Below are 19242 nucleotides of genomic sequence, written 5' to 3'. Positions count from 1 at the left end.
TTAATATTAAAGTTTAGTTTTTACCATCTTCATCATTATGATATCCTCCGAGCAGCTACATTTCATACAAATATTTTCTTTCTGTTTACACGTACGAGTATTATCTGGATGTCAAAAAAGAAATTGTACCCTTCAAAGATAACATCCTGTAAAGTCTTTTTCTTTACATGGTGGTCTATTAAAAATAAAGAAAATATTTTTCTAACATGCGAGTGGGTGGTTTTTAATAGATGCCGACGCGTGATGAGTCCGATTCACCTTCACAATGAAATTATAGAATAGCATTCAATTCCGTCTCCGACCCATTTGATTATTCAACATCATCAATACTACTTCTGGAAACCTTTTGACCAGCTGGCGGACCAGTAAGTTATGGAATATTAAGGCCAGACGCACAGAAACAGTTCTCGGCTTGTGTCAATGCCAATGCTGGAACCTTTTCATCCAGCACAATGCTGGTGTTCCCTGCATGTCACAGCCTTGACACTCTCAGTCCGATTCGATTCGAAACGGCTCGAGAAGGTGCCTGGTTTCCTTTATTTCTGATGACAGCCGTCGGAAGCAGAAAGTGCGGTATTGATTGGTGCACTCGGGAAGTTTTCTCCTTCAAATGTTTTTCTCCCTTGACGCACAGTCCACCGACGCTCCTTATTCGTCCGCTCTCTCTCTCTCTATTCCTATTCTCTTCTTCTCTGAAACGTCTCCCAGAGTGTGCTACACTTTGGTGCACACGATGATGCTATTTGCTCTCTATTCGATAGCCTATTCTCAAACGCGGGGGGAAGATATGGGGCGAGAAAGGGGTTAGTGGGGGGAGGTGTTGTTTAGAAGCAGTGGAGTGAGTTCTGTGTTTACGGAAACTCGTGGAAACATCACTCTGATATTTTCAGAGGTACAAGGATAAAGTGTGGAGAGCAAAGGAAGGGTGTTTGGAGGAAAGTTACTCGGTTGGCAAAGGGTGGTCCCAATAATTTCATAGCCTCTGCGGCGTCAGTTCGTCTCTTGCATCTCTGAATTCTTCCCCTCTCTACCCACTCCAGATAACCCTTCCCTCGTCCTTCACTCTCCATTTCCCCCGTACAAATCTTCTTCCTCCTCGAAACCTTCTCGAACCCTTCTCTCGTCCTCCATCCCGTTCCCTCTCTCTCTTTTTCTCTCTCTCACACACACAACCCTGCAACAAAGGCAATCTGCTCAGTGGTTCCGCTCGGGGACAGCGATGGCTGAAACCTTATGGCGGAATTCAGAGAGACCGACCTGACACCTCTCGGAGGGTTTTCAAAGCGCAGCCCTTTCTCCCCTTCCTCCTCCGCTCCTCTCGGTGACGATAGCGTCAGACGGAATGCCCTAACCAGGAAAGAACGAGCGCTGGTAGGGTGCTTGTCGAGTGCTTGACCACCGTGAAATCGGCCGGAGAAAGCATGCAGTCGGTTAAAAAATTCATGGGGAAGAATTCATTTCATTCGTTCGGTCACTTGGGGGGGGGAGGGGAAGGGTCAAAATACCTGCCAAAGATTCAAGGTTCAGTACAAGTTTGACGTTTTAACTTAACTGGATTTTCCCCTTATTTAATAGAGATAAAGCTTATCTGCTCATAGCCATTAGTCCTCGCATAGTTCATCAAGGAGTCACAGTCCAACGTCTAACAATACCAAACGTGAGCAAAGATTAGAACCCTCCGAACCTAAGATTAAGTGGACGTCTTCCACTAGACTAAGTGGGTCGTTCCCCAAAACGATTTCTCATGTTTCTTGAGACCTTAGCACTTATGACACATGCGAGATTCGAACTAGAAGCTCTTTAGTTGGGCTTAAGCGGTTGTGCCCAAAAGCCATGTAGTTTCCCAGCTTAAATTGCTCATGAAAATACAACAAATGTCTTTAGTTGCCAATAATTATGCCATTCTATTCGTTAAGTTTAAGATAAAATTAGGGACATGGAAAATTGACGATTAAAAATACCACAAGGACATGGAAATTATAACGGGATAGTATGTGGTAAAGAATATTAATTTTATATGTGTAATTATTATTGCTCAAAAATATGTTTTCCAAATGCGAAGCGATACTACATGAAACACTCCTTTGCATTGGAGAAACCTGCTGTTTTTCCGATAGTTGATTATTTTTATTTAATTTATAGTTTTCCGCTTTGGGAAACAACTCCATTTTTCTTATCTAATAATAAAAGTCCCAAAGAAAGCAATAGTTTACAATAAAAAACATTTAGAATATCTCATAATGAAGGGTAAATGAAGAGCCATTCTTCTATCGTCTAATAATGCTTAGTTTTGATGAAGATGGGCCATAAATATTTTATTGATGCATTAATGTTCTAATTAGTTTGTTGGTGAAATTTCCAGGTCATTTGAACTCTTGAGATATTAACTTGAACTTCTACTATCTGGTATTATATTTTAATAAGTCCTAGGTTACAAAATTACTTGAGAAACCAGATAATCTATCAATAAACTACACCTTACCTCACTTCCTCCTTCGTACGAGGTCTAAGAAAGTAAAAAAATATAAGGGTGTGTGTTACTCTTATTTATTAAAATAAGAGTACTCATAAGTTGGCCAATTTACGGCGAACAGATGGAATTTTGAGTGATGCGTAGATGTACTTTTATATGTTCCATAAAGAGAGATCATACAATTTTTAGTCGCATACTTTGTTATGCAAAAATTTAAATTACCAAACTACAAACATTCAAAGCAGAATGAGTTTGGTGTTTCGACAATCCATTGGTACTTACATTTGCAAAGATACTAGATAAGATAGGTAAGGTTATTATAACCAGGAGAGAGACAATAGGAAGTTCTCGCAACGTTTGCACATTAGTGAGGCGGCTGAAAGGATTCTGTCCCTAGTAAGGCGTTCATTTAGTAATGATGCCACGGAAAAAAATTAATAAGGAAAACAAGCCTTTTCTCTTGAAATCATGGCTTAAGCTAACAAGGGAAAATGAATTCCGACAACAAGGAGATTAAAACCAATGAGACGGGTACCGTGCTCAGTAGCTAAGAAAACGCCTCATCGTCATCAGACGAAACTCTTGCATGAGTAAGTTATCAAATTTAGAAACTCTAATAGCTAATCATTCTTACATGTATTAATTCTTTTTGAATGAAAAATATTGCAATTCGAGTAGGTTTAATAAAAATCTGATGATTTTAATATATTTCCATAAAATATCCAAGTACCAACACAAGTTATAAACATGTGTTCCTATTTTAGTCTAAATCATTCATGTTTATTTCCGCATCAAGGGTAGTGGTTAGGGTAGAAATAATGATATCGGTATAAAGACAAAATTTTATGAAAGTAATTTATTGAAATACAGCCTTAGTACTTACATAGTAATACTTAAAAATAATTTAGAATAAAAAACCAGAAAATATACAGTAAAATGTATTTACAAGTAAAAATTTTAATCAACAAACTTTAAAAAATATTTGTCTTTGAAGAATGCTAAGTAGTCGTGGTTGATCATCATATTAAATATTTAGGAAAGACTAGAAAACACTCCGACCATTTTAGTATAAGACATAAGTTCTTCTAGGTTGCAACGTTATGGTTGGGTGAAGTATTTTGAAAGACACATCATTCCTGGGAAGATATACGGCATGAGTGGATCTAAAAAGATCTTTAGATTATTAGTTTGAATGGTCCTTTTTTTAAATAGTAAACCTTAAGGTATAACGAAAAATTAAAATGGGGAGAAGATGGCTCAAATCGTTTCTCTAAGGGTGGGTGTTTACGCGGGAATATCCAATAAAGTCTAGACTAACCTTGATTGGATAGCTGCTAGAATTCTGCTGCCCCGTCAGCTGCACAATAGCGAAAATTGAAAAATATAGTAGTTACATCCCGTATCTGCATATTTTTAAAAGAGGCAGAGACTAACGTCACCTCGGCTTAAAATTAAAACAATGTCATTATTTGTATTTCAGAAATCAATTGTTATTTTATTAAGATACGGTTTAACGGTTGAGCGATTGCAATAAATGCTATTGGAAATTAAAACGTCTCGCTATACGATTGATATGATTTTTAAGTTAACTGGATAAAACTTAAAACCTAATACGTTTTATTACCTCCCAAGTATGTATATGTTAAGGCATAAAATCCGATTAAGGGCTATTGGATATGAATAGAGTAACTACTGGTATTATTTTATACTCACTTTACAATGTGAACTCATTACTGAGATTTTCAGTGTGGCAACAAGTATTAATTTTAATTGCGGTTAGGATAAACAAATGGTATCCGCATAAAGAAAATTGATTACGAAAAATGCGATTTGACGACGCATTGACCAAAAATATCTATTGTATTATCCAGACTGAATATTTTCTTTTCCCTATTTGTGCTTTATCTATAAGTACTATTGGAGGGATGTGATGGAAGTATTTGTCGATTCACGAAATTATGAGCGATTAGGAAGCTTAAGAAAGACTTGAGCACGTTAAATTTAGAAGCCCGTTGTATAGTTGGATAGCTTAGACAAAATATATCAGATATATTCTAATATCCGTAAGATGAATGAGATGAGCTAAATCATCTATTCTATGAGAAGTGCATGTTACAACGGAATACATCACGGTAAACTTAATTACATCTGTTTATTGATATGGCTAAAAATTCATGAATTTAAGTGTAATATTTTTATTTCTTCTACTTCTTTCCACAATATTTCCAATTAATATAAAATTAGAGAATTGTTTTATTATATATTAAATGTATAGTTTAGAAAATAGGCTTATCCTGTCGTTGTATTGGTAAACAGACAAAGCAGCAGCTAATGATATTTGTCAAGACAGTCTTTAAATGCACGTTCATCTTCACCTATCGCCAGTAAGTTTCCTTTAGTGCATACGCGTACAAATCGGATCGTCTAATGAGTATCCATGCTATATGTAGTGTTAGGTGCAAAGTTGATTAATACTTGGACCATTTCATCGATGTACAGTCCCTTGGGATAAACTGTATTTCGTGAGGAAAAATGTTTTTAACAAAGTTAGATTTGCGTACAAGAAGAAGACACTCTTGGTGCCCAATGGCAGTCTTACGTTGGGTAAAGATCGGATCAGAAAAGCACACCCATGATGAAATTGTCAAAGTAAAAGAATACATTGAATAATATTTTACTCTGGGCACAGGATAACTTTGAATTATCCTTTCTGCATCGTAGTTAATGTGCTGTCGGGGGTTTGGTTATCCTTATACAAAAGAGGACGGGGAAGATCCTTGACCTGACCACATCATGAAAAAAATTGAGCCGACCACAGATATTTCCACGTTAAAAACACCAAGCTTAATCAGAGAGACCATAGCGGCAATCACATAGAAATTACAAGCTTATAAATCAGAACCTCCTGATTAGGCGCACCCTCTTCTTCTGTAAATCTCCCAACTCATCATCTGCGATGTCGCTGATCGAGGGCTTCCTGGACCCTAATGCAGGCGACCCACCATTTGAATCTCCCCGGGATATTGTCCTCGACATCACTGGAAAAGAACTCCGACGCAAGAGTGGTGGTGTCCCTCCGGTCCTTCCACCCATCCGGACCTTAATGGCCTTCTGGGCGCGGGAGGCAGCGGCCTCCGCCGAAGTAGACACGCCCACCTGCTGGTTGCTCACTCCCACACTGCTGGACCTGGACCGGTAGATGTAGCCGTCGTATGAGTACGACTTCTCCTGGAGGGTACCCCGGCGTGAGGTCCTTCCACCGGTGTTGGGTGCGTGATAGTGTGACTCCGGCACACCGGCGACCAGAGTTTCCGCTGTTTTATGGGTAGCGGGCCTGGCCATCCTGGCTCTCACAGCCTCCACAATGGCGGCCGTTACCGAAGCCAACAGAAGGACAGCTAGCAGGTGCCCGGCAACTCTCTGGCCAGTTGTAGAGCCTGTTGTGGTTCCAGCGCCTCCCGGTCGTTCCTCCGTCTCAATGTTACCATCGCCTTCATCGTCGGGTAGGGCGAGGGCCCTATCTTCGTCGGCTGTCGCCTTTTCCTTGCCTTCCAGTGGACATAAAGGGCCATCTGTGCCGCCTCTGAAGGACATATGACCATAGGTGTAGGCGGCAACGAACACGAAGGACGCTGCTGCAAACAGGAGAGCCAAAGACATCCGGAAGGACATTCCGGAACCTCGGGGAACTATGCGTTCGGATCGTTTCTCACTAAGTCCCGCGTCCATATTTTCAGAGAGGGGCACACCTTTCCAGTTTTGACCAACAAGGAAGGTTCTATAGAAGCTGTGCAGTTCTGGATCTCGGAACACCTCAGGAAGAAGGGAGAGGAAGCGGTTCCTTAGTCTGCCATCCGTGTGTTCAGTCGCGTCTTGATATACCCGATTAATATATTTGATCTGCTATTCATTAGGGATCTCGGAGATTTTCGGACTCACCGGAAGTGGATAATGTCTGGGGGGAATGCTTCCAAATGAGGAGGAGCAACTTGATATGGCGGTCTTTAAAGTTAGTTGTTACTCGTGGTGATTGAGGTAATGACTACCTCAGGTCTCGATGGAACCTAGCCTGGTGATTGTTGGTGCAAGTTATAAGACCGGAGGTGATCTTGAGAACTTAGTGAAGAAAATGTCTCGTATCCTTGCTAAATAATCCCACACCCCATAAGTCACACACTTGATCATAATTCAGTCGATCAAAACGTCCACTCCTCTCTCCATGCTGGCTTGGGTTCAGCACGGACTGTTTTGACTGAATCCAATGGAGTTCCACTCAATACCACCTCGTACAGGGGACCCCCATGTTTGGTCGAGCAAGTCCATGTCTCCTTCCGAAGCGCACCGTCGGAACGCCGACGAAGCGGGTCCCCCGAACCGTCGCGGGAGAAGAAGCCTTTCCTAATCGCACTACTAACCGTTTCTCCTCGTGGGGGTTTGAATTTTCCCCGGCGCTGTAATACTCTTCGTTTCTGCCGCCTTCGAGCTTGGCCTCGCCCTCCTGTTTCCCCAGCACCCCACTGAAACGTTCACTCCACTACCAGCACTTTGGGCCTTCCCTTCCCCGCTAGTGTACCACCCGCCTCCACTCCTCGCGGTGGGGAAAACAACACTCCCGCAGACACCACAGTCCACCCTCGTTAATAAGAAGCCGGTCAGCTCACTTTTTCTTCCCTCCCGCCTTCTCCCACCTAACTCCGTCCACCCTCGCTGTTTTTCTGTTGTCACGGCTGGGCCCGGAGGAGATGGCAGTCTTCACTTGTTTGCCTCCCTTTTTTTGTCTTCGCACTCAGGACACGTGAGGTAGCTAAGGAGGCGGATGGTGGTGGTTCAAGTGTCGAGGGTCGGTAGGGGTCTTCCTCCTCGCCTTTCAATGCTGTTCCTGCGGTGCGAGAAAGTAAAGGGAACAGTTTATGTCATTCACTTAATCGCTCTCCTGGAATTGTGGTAAAGAGGGGAAATAATTGTTTTTCTCATTGAATCTGGAGCTAACGTAAGGAAGGACCATGTAATGTTATGTCAGCTTTATTGGGGCTATATATATATATATATATATATATATATATATATATATACATACATATATATATATATATACATACATACATATATATATATATATATATACATACATATATATATATAAATAAATATATACCTACACTCACACATACATATCTCTCTATCTTTATATATATATATATATATATATATATATATATATATATATATATATATATATATATATATAAAGCTGATTTCTATTTTTCTGACGCACTCGCCTTGTTTTTCTTTGCTATTTACTGTCTCGGTTTTTATTATCTTTAGTTTTTCTTTCAGTTTATCTTCGCTTTGCTTGTCTTTTCATCTCGTCTGGGTTAGCGGAACTTCCTCCCTCTGGCTCCCTTTCTCCTCTCTTTTTCCGTCAATAATGTTATTTCATCAGCAAAACGCAACATACTTATCTTCTCTCTGTAAATGCCCTCTTCTGTAGCGTCTCCTTTAATTTCATTTGTAGGCATTGAAGTCAACGCATGGTTCTCTTAATCATTCCCTTCCCGTTCTTGATTGTGACTTCTTCATTGCTTAGCCCAGAAATAATTCGTCTTTGGTCTACATTCTAATGCAGTCGTAATATTCGAATGCTATCTTCACATTCCCTGGGCCTATGAAATCTTCGACCTCTTTCTTTCAGCAGTGTTTTTTCTAAGTAATATAGGAGTTAAAATTACTTGTTCTGTGCATATATTAATATATCTCAGTTCAAAATGACCACCTGGAAAATTTTTATAATTCCTTTGCTTCACATTTAAATACAAAATAGTTTTGTTAAGCTCTTCAATACCTATTTTTTTCGTCAGTGGGGTGAAGTGAAAATTTAGCGTGTTCTTTCTTTTTAGAATAGTTACCATGAGGATATTATGGACACTCATAACTACATCAACCGAACGGATTACTTTTGATGTATTTTTAAAGTCTGGCTAATCTTCTTTTCTGCATTTTAGGTGCCTCCGAAAGAGGTAATTGATTACATTTACTTTGTATTAGCAATTATCCATTGAATACTGAAGTCTGCCATCAGTATAGTGTCATGGAAACACAAAATAAAGATTGGACTTAAAGTCAATTTATGTTGGCATGAAGTAAGATGTAAAAACAAAGGATACTGTTGGAGCGATATTTACCGCAAAATTACTACGGAGGGGAGAAGAATCGACGTGAAATCGCCGTGTCATTGAAAAGGAAATCAGGAGCAAGATATAAAATGAATTATAGAATATTACAGAATAAAAGCGCTTGATAGTGATCGATAAGTGGAACGTAGTGGCGGGGGTTGAGTTATATAAGTAAGGAAGTACAGTTAAGGAAATAAAGATATGAACATGTTGAGGAAACAATCGTGTTTTGCAAGAGATGCTTATTAATGAATAATATCAGATTAAAATACAGGCCTCGCTAAACATGAAAAACGCCGATTTAAGAGGAAAATCAGTTAAAATACATTATGATCGTTTGTTCGGTTAGGGACAGCGTACTTCATATTGACAAATTCTCATAGTAGGCTTAAAATAAGGATGACCGTGAAATTTGAATTTTATCCAACAATTCAATAGGAATAAAATAGAAAGGGTAATGCAAAAATTAAATTTAAACTTTTTAATTGGAATGAAAGTGGATATGGAAATTCAAAATATCAGCCGACATTATACTCTTTCATTTTTCGGATATGAAGTCAATGCAGGTGAAAATATCATAGAGAGTGATAGGTGGATAGTGATTGTTACAGAGGATGCTAACTTGCTAAAGATATGAACATCATACAAGTATATTTGTACACAGGAAATAATCAAATAGACTTGGATAACTGAAGATATGATTAAATAAAACGGAAAAGAGAAGGAAATAGGATAATATGTACTTGGATTTACCATAATATGTGCCGACTTTATACAATAAACAAGTTTAAAAATTAGGGAAACAGCCATAAGAACAAGAGAATTACTCGAGTGCATAAAAGAGGCTATAAGCAATAAACACGGTTTACACATAAAAGGAAATATTTGTCCTAAGCTAAGAAACATAAATTAGCGTGAAATATGCGTTATAATGTTGGAAATTTATTGATTTAACTATTGCACCTCTTAGAAAGCTATCAAGAATTCATGGAAATACGTTTTGTGCAGGTGAAAATATCATAGAGAGTGATAGGTGGATAGTGATTGTTACAGAGGATGCTAACTTGCTAAAGATATGAACATCATACAAGTATATTTGTACACAGGAAATAATCAAATAGACTTGGATAACTGAAGATATGATTAAATAAAACGGAAAAGAGAAGGAAATAGGATAATATGTACTTGGATTTACCATAATATGTGCCGACTTTATACAATAAACAAGTTTAAAAATTAGGGAAACAGCCATAAGAACAAGAGAATTACTCGAGTGCATAAAAGAGGCTATAAGCAATAAACACGGTTTACACATAAAAGGAAATATTTGTCCTAAGCTAAGAAACATAAATTAGCGTGAAATATGCGTTATAATGTTGGAAATTTATTGATTTAACTATTGCACCTCTTAGAAAGCTATCAAGAATTCATGGAAATACGTTTTGTAAGGATATAAGGTATTTATAAGAACCAGAGAAAAATGATCGTTGGGAAGACTCTTTAAGTAAAATCACTTTTCATTTAGGCAGTTGAGAAGGTCACCCCCTCATATTACAGCACTCCCAAACTAGCTGAAATTTTAATGGTGCTTGCATATCTGTAGAACAAATACATATCTGCCAAAAGTTGAATTTTCCTTTCTAATATTTCGCTTTCGGTTATTAAGGAATGGTTTATTAAAATCATAATTTTTAATAGTCATTTTGTATTGCTAGGTCAACTCGTAATGAATGAAATGGATTTAAATTTTCTACATATTGCCCAGAAAAATTTATATATCTGTATTTGACGGTATAATTGTATGATTGGTATTGGACATTTTTGTTCAACACTTTCTGGCTAATTTTTGTCACAATATTTTATTACGTATAATAAGAATACTATATGTTTAACGATAATATTTTAACTATCTCAGGGAAAATTTTGCCTAATAGTCGACAACAGGTTTTTGCCCATTATGAGAAAAAGTACAAAACTAAGGTCCAAGATTTAAAACGAGCCCTGTTAATTAGCAAACGCCATTCCGTTTGACTAAGTGGTGAAAGATGATAATTAAAAAACTTTCTCGTGCAATATGTGCAATGCTTACATTGATAGCAGTCATCATTTTACCCACCTAAGTAGTCTTCCGAAGAATGAGGTCTTGGCACGCCTAATGTGTGCTTTCGGGACTCTCAAGTTGTGATATTACTGCCTACAATTTTCCCTTTTCACAAGTAACTCTCATAATGCTCTGAAGAGACTCTTTTCAAGTGAAATGAGTTGGTGTTTTTCTATTACGAATGGGGAATTTATAATTAATCTATGACTTACGAATCTTGTGGAGGTATACAAAGCACTGCTCCACGTGCGATTTCGGGGTACAACATCTGCTGACTAAACAGACTCGGCAGGATCCGACGGTTGACTTTATAGCAGTAAAACCTTTAAATAGCTTCCCAAAAATTCAACAAGGCAGAAATAGAGCGTCTAGTGTACGATAAAGTAAACTAAAGAATATGTTTACGCGTTCATTCGCGCTCTACTCTCATTCTAACGTAGGAGTAATTAAATAGCTGGAAATTTGGTATTCTCGTTTAGACTCAATTAGTGCATATTGAGTGTCGGCGGTGATTCAAACTTTCCATCAATTAACTGGCACATCTAAAGCAGAGAACCAATATTGATAAATTTCGAGTCTGACGGTGCATCACTCAATGTTTTTTTCCAGCCACTCATCTCAACAAGTAGTTAACAAATTAAACAGAGAGTATTGAATTTTTATCAACATCTTAAGAATCTTCTACCCGGGAATGATTACAAATTTTACATAAACGATGGCATTAGTAAAGTGGGTTATACAGCCGTTTCTGTCGAGTTAAATACAGAAATATAATTAAACTAAAATCAGCAAAAGCTTCATCTTTCACAAACTTAATTTAATAAGGTTTTGCGTCCTAAAAGCAAGGTTACATTTTTCTCCGATTTTTCTGATATTTCTAACGAAAGCACTGAAAAACTTGATTTAAAAATTATTTCTATGGTTACGGTCGGGGAATCTATGTGTTTATACCTATACAACTCAAAACGTATGAGGTCATAAAACACTAGAGCTGGTCCGGGAAAAAAAGCTGAAATTACACTCACAAACGAAAAGATTTTGCTCTCATCAAACGTAACTGTGGGTAAAACTGTGCACATTTCTCTATGGAAACCCTAGTGTGCCCCATTATTATTATGATGTAATACTAATAAAATGATTAACATTTATTCCAATAAAATATCAAAATGATAAATAGTTACAAACATTGTGGACATACCTAGTGTTTGACCCCTATTCAAGAAATGCTTATACGTATTAAAAATGAAGTAAAATTACCAGAATTTCATAATAGTTAAAAAACGGTCGACGCGTAACAGATAGGGTCAATTTTAGCTATTTTCTATCAATGTTAGCAAATCTTCAGAACCAGAACATCCAGGGATACGAGCGAGAAAAGACTGGATCCGGGAACTTGTACTCTTCCCTGGAGTCTTATTCAAATTAGTCCGTTAGAGAAAAGGCCTCAAGATAGGGAAACGGTCTATAAAGCCCATAAGAATGGAAATACATATAATATAAGAAATAACGGATCGATACCATTGAAATGCCTATATTGAAAAATTTTTTCAATGTGTATTTGTAACCAAATTCAATGCCTAACCAAAGGTTTTTAACTAGGAGAGGCATGATGAGCTTTCAAAATTTAACTGAGAGTCGGGTGCAAAATATAGGTTTGATGAAACTCCGTTTGAAGAATGTCACGAAAGCCTGATATCCGGGAAACACAATACAAGTTTTTTGCGTATTATTTGGTTCAATAATGATTTATTTGTCGGAGTGATGACAAAATAAATAAGGAAACTATAATTAGATGTGGTATAATTGTATGTGGACTCAAAAATAAAATATCAAAATGGAATCTTGATTTATTTCTTAAACGCGAAATAAATGGATAACTGGCGGAAATAGTTCCAATCGTGGGAAATTCATCCCCACGGAAATGTGATCGCTTCCTTCCCATTCCGCCTTCACATCATTGGCATTAATTTTAAAATAACTAGCACCGGTAATTTATTCCTATTCGATACGGTTATCTACCGAGTGGACCGCAGGGGTATTTCAAGAAATGCCAATGAGGTTATTGCTGGGTGTCACGAATAGGGTCCCCAGTTTGCTCAGGAAATATTGGAAGTAATACTCTTGTGAGAACCTCACCGCACTCTCAGATATAGATTCAGAAGGGCACGCTTAATCATAGTGTACCAAGTACTTTGATTTCATGGGAACATTGGCCTAAATATACGGATTATTTTCTCGAAACATTTATTAATCTTATATGATAAAAAAACACTGGTTTCACTAATAAATCATTTGAAAATGTTAGAATGGTGAAGCCCTTAAATTTTCCATAAATGGTGCTATACTCGTTACTGCATGCAGCGAACGTTTTGAACAAATTATTTCAAAGCGTCTACACGTCCAATGGAGTGCAATCAAGGGAAGGGTCACGGTCAGTATCTAGCACACGAATTAACGACTATATGTTTATATCGCGTTATTGGTTGAGTCATCAATTGCTTCGCTAATAAAACATGCAAATACTCTGAAGATGTGGAGAACCTGAGCATAAAGGTGAGGGAAGAGTAAGGGAGTATCCTTCTAGAGGCATTTTTTATGAGAACTGACAGAATTTTGTCCCTGATATCACTAATTGCGGGAATTAAAACCTATTAATTTCCACTTTTAATAAAAAATAGATCTCTAAATATCTACAGATAAATTTTTTCATTTACGGTCAATGTTTCATTATGGATACATTATCTTCAGGTGAATACACACAAAGGTGATACATCGCCGTTGAAATCTGAGTCGTGATTAGTATTTTATTGGTAGGATATTTCATAAGTTTTTAAGAAAATATGTTTAAAATTTAATCAATGCAGCCCGATTTGGTTCTGAATACCGCGGAAACATGGCATTTAAAGCAAAGCAATAGGAGCACGAGATTGGAGGATTTTATAATGTGGGTGTGGAGATGGATGAAGAAGGTGAAGTGGACAGAAAGGCAAACAAATGAGGAAGTGCTAGGTGAAGTAGGGGAGGATTGGAGACTTTTGCGATGAATTCAAAGGTGACAGGAAAGTTAGATGCAGAGCATTTCGGTTGGGAATGGGATGTTGAAGACTGCGATAGAAAGGATAATGTTGGGAAAATGAGCAAGGGGCAGAAATACGAGGAATATTCATAAATTAAAGTGCCGTTTGCTTATATTTAAATATTTGCGCTTCAGAACACAGTTTTACTCCTGCAACGCTGTCTACTGATTCATTGAGAAGCTATAGCAGCATTTGTTTTGTTTCGGAGGTCGTTTGTCCGCGACAATTGTTCATCCCGCCAGCTGTGAATTGCGTTCTGTCATACTATTCTTGTATGCAAAAGGATTGTCGGCTGCTGAAACTCATCGGGAGTTATGCCTAGTTTATGGAACTACAGTTATGAGTAAAGGAAATGTTAGACAATGGTGCCATGATTTTAAAAATGGACGAACAAATGTCCATGATGAAGTGGCAGGCTCAGTATTCTGACCGATGAAATTGTTTCGCAAGTGGAACAAAAACTTCGATGTGATCGTCGATTGACGATTAATGGCCTGGCTGGACAATTTCCTCAACTTGGACGCACTAGTGTCTACAATACTGTCACGGAAAACCTCGGATGCCACAAATTGTATGCAAGGTGGGCATCGAAAATGCTCACCGACCACCACGAAGAAACCAAAAAGAAAATTCAAGATTTTCTTTGGGAACTCTGTGACCACCCACCATACAATCCTGACCTTGCACTAGCGACTACTTCCTCTACTGGCGATTGAATCAGTGACTCGTCTGTAGACAGCTATTAGAAACCGAAGAGGAACTCAAGAACGGCGTTGTCAAATGGTTCAACTCTCAGGCGGCGAGCTTCTATCCAGAGAGGTTAAAGAAGCTGGTGCAGCGGTACGAAAAATGCTTAGAAGTGAATGACGATTATGTAGAGAAGTAAAGTAGGTTTGTAGCTAACTAAGAGTGCCAATAAAATGGGTTTCGTATGAGTATAGTATATCTTTTCCTGTGACCAAGTGGCCCTTACTTTATGAGCATGCCTCGTGGTATAGGGATGTTGGACGGACTGAGGGGAAGAAGGGACTATGGGGAATTAAAGAAGGGTTTATTGCAGTATCGGATTGTATGGCGTATCTATACAAAACCTACCTTAAAGAGTAGATGAGAAGTAATAATAATAACCTTCATCTTTGGAATTTCTCTTTATTCCTTACTCCAATACTTTCCTTGTTCTGTAAAAATTTAGAGAGCATTTGCATCAATTTTATCTTATTCTCTTCCACATCTATTATTAATCAGCTCATCTTTTGAAGAAAAACATCATGTGAGGCCTTTTTATGTAGATATTTTTAACAAGTCCGTCAGTGTTCTACGTGTTTATCACTATAGGGAGAACTCATTTATTATTTCTTTATTAGCCTAAACATGGTGAGTATCATAGTTTACGCGTCTTTATCAGATAAATACTATTTACTAGATGGCGACATGTAGGCGTTGAAATGCATGTTGTCTATTGTTATATACAATGCACAACATGCATTAAATGAATTATTGCATTAATAATTAACGAAAAGGAATGCATGAACAGTACAAACTGTGTTCTTTATTTCATATTTTATGACGTCAAATTCTCGAAAAAAGGGGTATACGAGGGAATGCGATACTTTTTTAAATTCAGGGAGTTGTAATGAACTTGAAAGTTGGCTTCATATGTGAGGATGGAGCTCATCCATAACAAGCCCCTCGGCGGTCGTTGGAAATTCCGCCATGAGAGAGAGAGAGAGAGAGCGAAAGTTACTTTATATGTGCCGTCTGCGGTTTCCCAGGAAGTTTTTGTTTCCAGAAAAAATGCAGCTCGGGTGAAGCTCTTAAGGCTCAGAGATGTCGCATGGATTTGAACCCAATACCATAAGTTCAGTCACCGCAAGCTCTACCCATTCAGTTTACACCAACGACCTTTTTGGAAACGTTTCGATTATGGCCGGTAGCGCCAAAGTGATATATAAACTGTTAGGATGTAGTACAAATTCAGATAGATAAAAAGCACAATATACAGCTTTCTCTCTGCCAAAATTGACGGCTCGAGTCACAAGAACATATCACATATCGAGAATCATATAACGAGTCACAGATAATATCAATGTATAAGTCGAATGCAAATAATGATTTTCGCGGAATACACATTAATGTACTGACACAAAAAGCCTATTAAATGACCGCATTCTTTTTAGCAATTAACACAGGATTTACGATTGAACTTAATGTATATTATGAATCCATGATGAAAACATTCGATAATACAATTAACAAAAGAACAATGAACGAGCCTAGGCCTAGTCATGAACAATGCCTGGATGCCATCAGCATATTAAGCATTCATTAAAAAAAACACGTTCTAAATCGGTGCCTCCGATGGAAATAGCAGAGAAATGTTCTAAATAGTGACGTATTTTACAGTAAGAAACCAGATCTCATAAACTGCCGGAGTTGGACATCAAAAAATAATAAAAATTTGAAGTAATAAATAAATCCAAGAATAAGCTGACTGTTGCGTGAATAAAATACCACAAAGAGCTCAAGAATCAAACTAATGCATAACATAAAATCAGCCCTATGGAGATTGAAAGGTTGATTAAACCTATGACGGAAGTATCGACCTTGTGATTTTCCTTTCGGTACCATAATAATGATAATTTAAGCCCCAAACTCTGCTGATAAGTCAAATAGTCGTAGCAAAATTAGAGACACGCTGGAAATGATATCCACAGGTATTTTTTTGGGCTTCACTCTGGTACCAAAGTAGGGAACAACATTAAAACATATCTTTGCTGACGTCTTCCTTTCCTCTTTTGCTATGGCATCCGCCACCCACCGTTTAGGTGGCTGCAGGGTAATATTAATGTTCACATCAAGAAGCTAAATAAAATGCTTATTGTTGCATCGGTACCTGATATTGTCTCTCAAGACCGACCGAGGGACATATGTGCAAACTGGTACCAATAGGCATTTCTGAAATTCAAAATTTCTTACCTTTTTTTAGCTTTTAAAACACATATGTTGTCAAGCCTAGTGAATAATGTATATTTCCGTAATATTTTTGCTTATTATGACAATGCTTGATGAAAATCATTGGCAGTCCTTTATGTCTGTAACCATTCTTACTAATGCATACAGAGTTTGACCTTGTTGATAGGTAAGAGATGGAAATTGACCAAAACGTTCACATATTTGAGCAAATGGCAAAGTGCTTCAAAAGGTAACATGTAATATCATTCCCTGCTATTATTCGCGTGGGAAATGTATGATTTGTTTTCAATCCATCTCAGTGAATAATTATGTAAAACGTTAACGGAAAATAACACGAGTAGGAACGTGCAAATGCCAAGTTTAGGGTTATACGAATTTGATTGTTTCTGCGAATTATTAAAATTTCAATCATAGTAGAAAAATGTTGAGCCAAGCTTACCAATTTTGAAATAATGGAAATAAATGACCGTAAAGTAATCCCGAGGAGCTAAGCCAAACAACCCTTGGAACGCGGCTGGTATCAGATAGTAGCTTTCGACGGAATCAATATTTTGTAGAATGAAAACAAAGCTACTCAATGCATTAATCAGTGCAAATATAGATTTTTGAGATTCTGGACTGGCTATTACTGTCTCTCTTGATAACGCGGACACAAATTTATTAAATTATTACGTTTCCAGGTAAACAATTCTTATCGGTACTTAAAATTCGATTTTAGCAGGTTGGTTTAAGTTCCAAAAACGTCAGCAGTTTGCTAGGGATATCATAAAAAAAGTGTGCCCTCTAAAACATTGCTTGGACGGGCGCCATTAGCACCAAGGTTCACATTTCTCAAAAGACTATTTGAATAATCCACATTCATTGAGTTTCTTGTCGAACGAATGGAGGAACGATAAGATTCTACACAGGCCAGCGATCCGCGACGCAAATCGCTGACGTCAGACCAATTTAATTCGCTTTGCAACCACGATTCCCCAGAAACCCGATGGAGATAATGAGCGTTCGAGATTCCCGGGAATCCCTGGGTCGGAGCTGGATAAAAATCCTACCCCGGACCGAAATTCGGTCGCAGGAGGCAAAAACGACGCACCATCCAAGCGAGGAAGAAAAGTCGGACCTAGGTTGAGTGACGCTAACGACATGGTGGATTGATTCACACCTTCCAGTCGGGAATTGAAAATCAGGAGCACAACCTCTCTCTCTCTTTCTCTCTATTTGAGATTCACATTTGTTTGACTCCTTTTAATTTTTCTCACCCAATCGTGGAGGGACGCGCTCGATGATAAATCTGCGTGGTCCTCCTAGTCCGTTCGGGTAGGGCGCGCCCCGGACACGTGGTTTTCGCCACCTTCCTTCCTTCCCTCCACTCGGGATGTACACAGCCGGAGAAATCACAATGGCTGGCCCACAAGTGGGATGGGGTGGAGAGAGAGAGAGAGAGAGAGGGGTGGAAGGAGGGGGTTCGATGGGGGAGTGGGGGAAGGGAACGCGGGACTTGTGCGTATGGGTTGGGAGCGGTGGTGCGTGGTGCTCACGTCGGAACGGCCTGTGGAAATCACCAACACAAGCACCAGTGGGGCGTCGCCGTCAGTCAAATGTGACTCATTCCGGGGCGGATAGGACTCGGCCTGGCGTCTAAGACACGGAAATGGTCGCCGGGGAGGGTACGAATGGGGGAAGGACGAAAGGGTGGGGGGGATGTTCAAGGGGGGAGGGGAGGAGTGCAGGTCCGGGGCGGGGGTAGGGTCCGAGTGGTGGGGGGAGGGCAATTCCAAGGATACGTCAGTGCGCTCACTGGCGATGAAAGCAAAAGCACACGAAGCAGAGAGTCACTCTAGTTCACACAAAACGGCAGGGCTGTCGTCACCCCCTCCTTTAATCTCTCTCGATATTTCTCCGTCACTCCCTCTTGCATTGTCAACCCATTCTTCCGCCACATCCTCCGGTCCCGCTGTAGGAAGGGTCGGGGCCGCGGACGCAATGCGTTTCCAGCATCAGAGGGACCCCCCCGTCAACGCATCCCGTACACCCCGACAGAACCCCGACCCTGCCAGCGTCTCTCGCTCCGCCCCTCCTTACTCCCAGCACGCTCCCTCCCCCCCCTACATTTCCCCTCGCAGCAGTCGCGGGGCGCCACCCCTAGTTTCCTCTTCTCTCTCTCGATCGATGGTCAGGGAGGAGAGAGGAAGATAGTTGGGGAGAGTGAGAAGAAGGGGGGAGCCGGGATAGCGGACGGATAATGTCGGTGGAGGGTGGGGGTCGGAAAGCGGGGGGGGAGCAATATGTGTGTGTGGGGTCGGGGCATGCGCGCATGGATTCTCGCCCCCACGACCGCCACGGTCCGATTCAAAATGAGGAGGGCACAACGCCCCCTTATCCCCGCTTCCACCGCCAATTACTCCACAGGTTGCGGGGATGGGATAAAAGGGGTGGGATTTCGGGAGG

At 39.4% G+C, this 19242-nt stretch overlaps 1 protein-coding gene across 1 annotated transcript; it reads right to left on the bottom strand.

The window, feature by feature from the left end:
- Window positions 1–3351: 3351 nt before the first annotated feature.
- Window positions 3352–18239, bottom strand: LOC139692416 (uncharacterized). The gene is made up of 2 exons (XM_071590592.1): window positions 18054–18239; window positions 3352–7352 (listed from the first exon to the last, which is right to left on the bottom strand). Exon 2 carries the CDS (start codon window positions 6200–6202, stop codon window positions 5369–5371), a length of 834 nt encoding a protein of 277 aa, XP_071446693.1. The 5' UTR covers window positions 6203–7352; window positions 18054–18239; the 3' UTR covers window positions 3352–5368.
- Between the last annotated feature and the right edge of the window lie 1003 nt (window positions 18240–19242).

The sequence above is a fragment of the Hetaerina americana genome, unplaced genomic scaffold (genome assembly GCF_022747635.1).
Source record: "Hetaerina americana unplaced genomic scaffold, ioHetAmer1.1.p SCAF_4, whole genome shotgun sequence".
Classification (NCBI taxonomy): Eukaryota; Metazoa; Arthropoda; class Insecta; order Odonata; family Calopterygidae; genus Hetaerina; species Hetaerina americana.
This window is presented reverse-complemented; position numbering and strand designations above follow the sequence as displayed.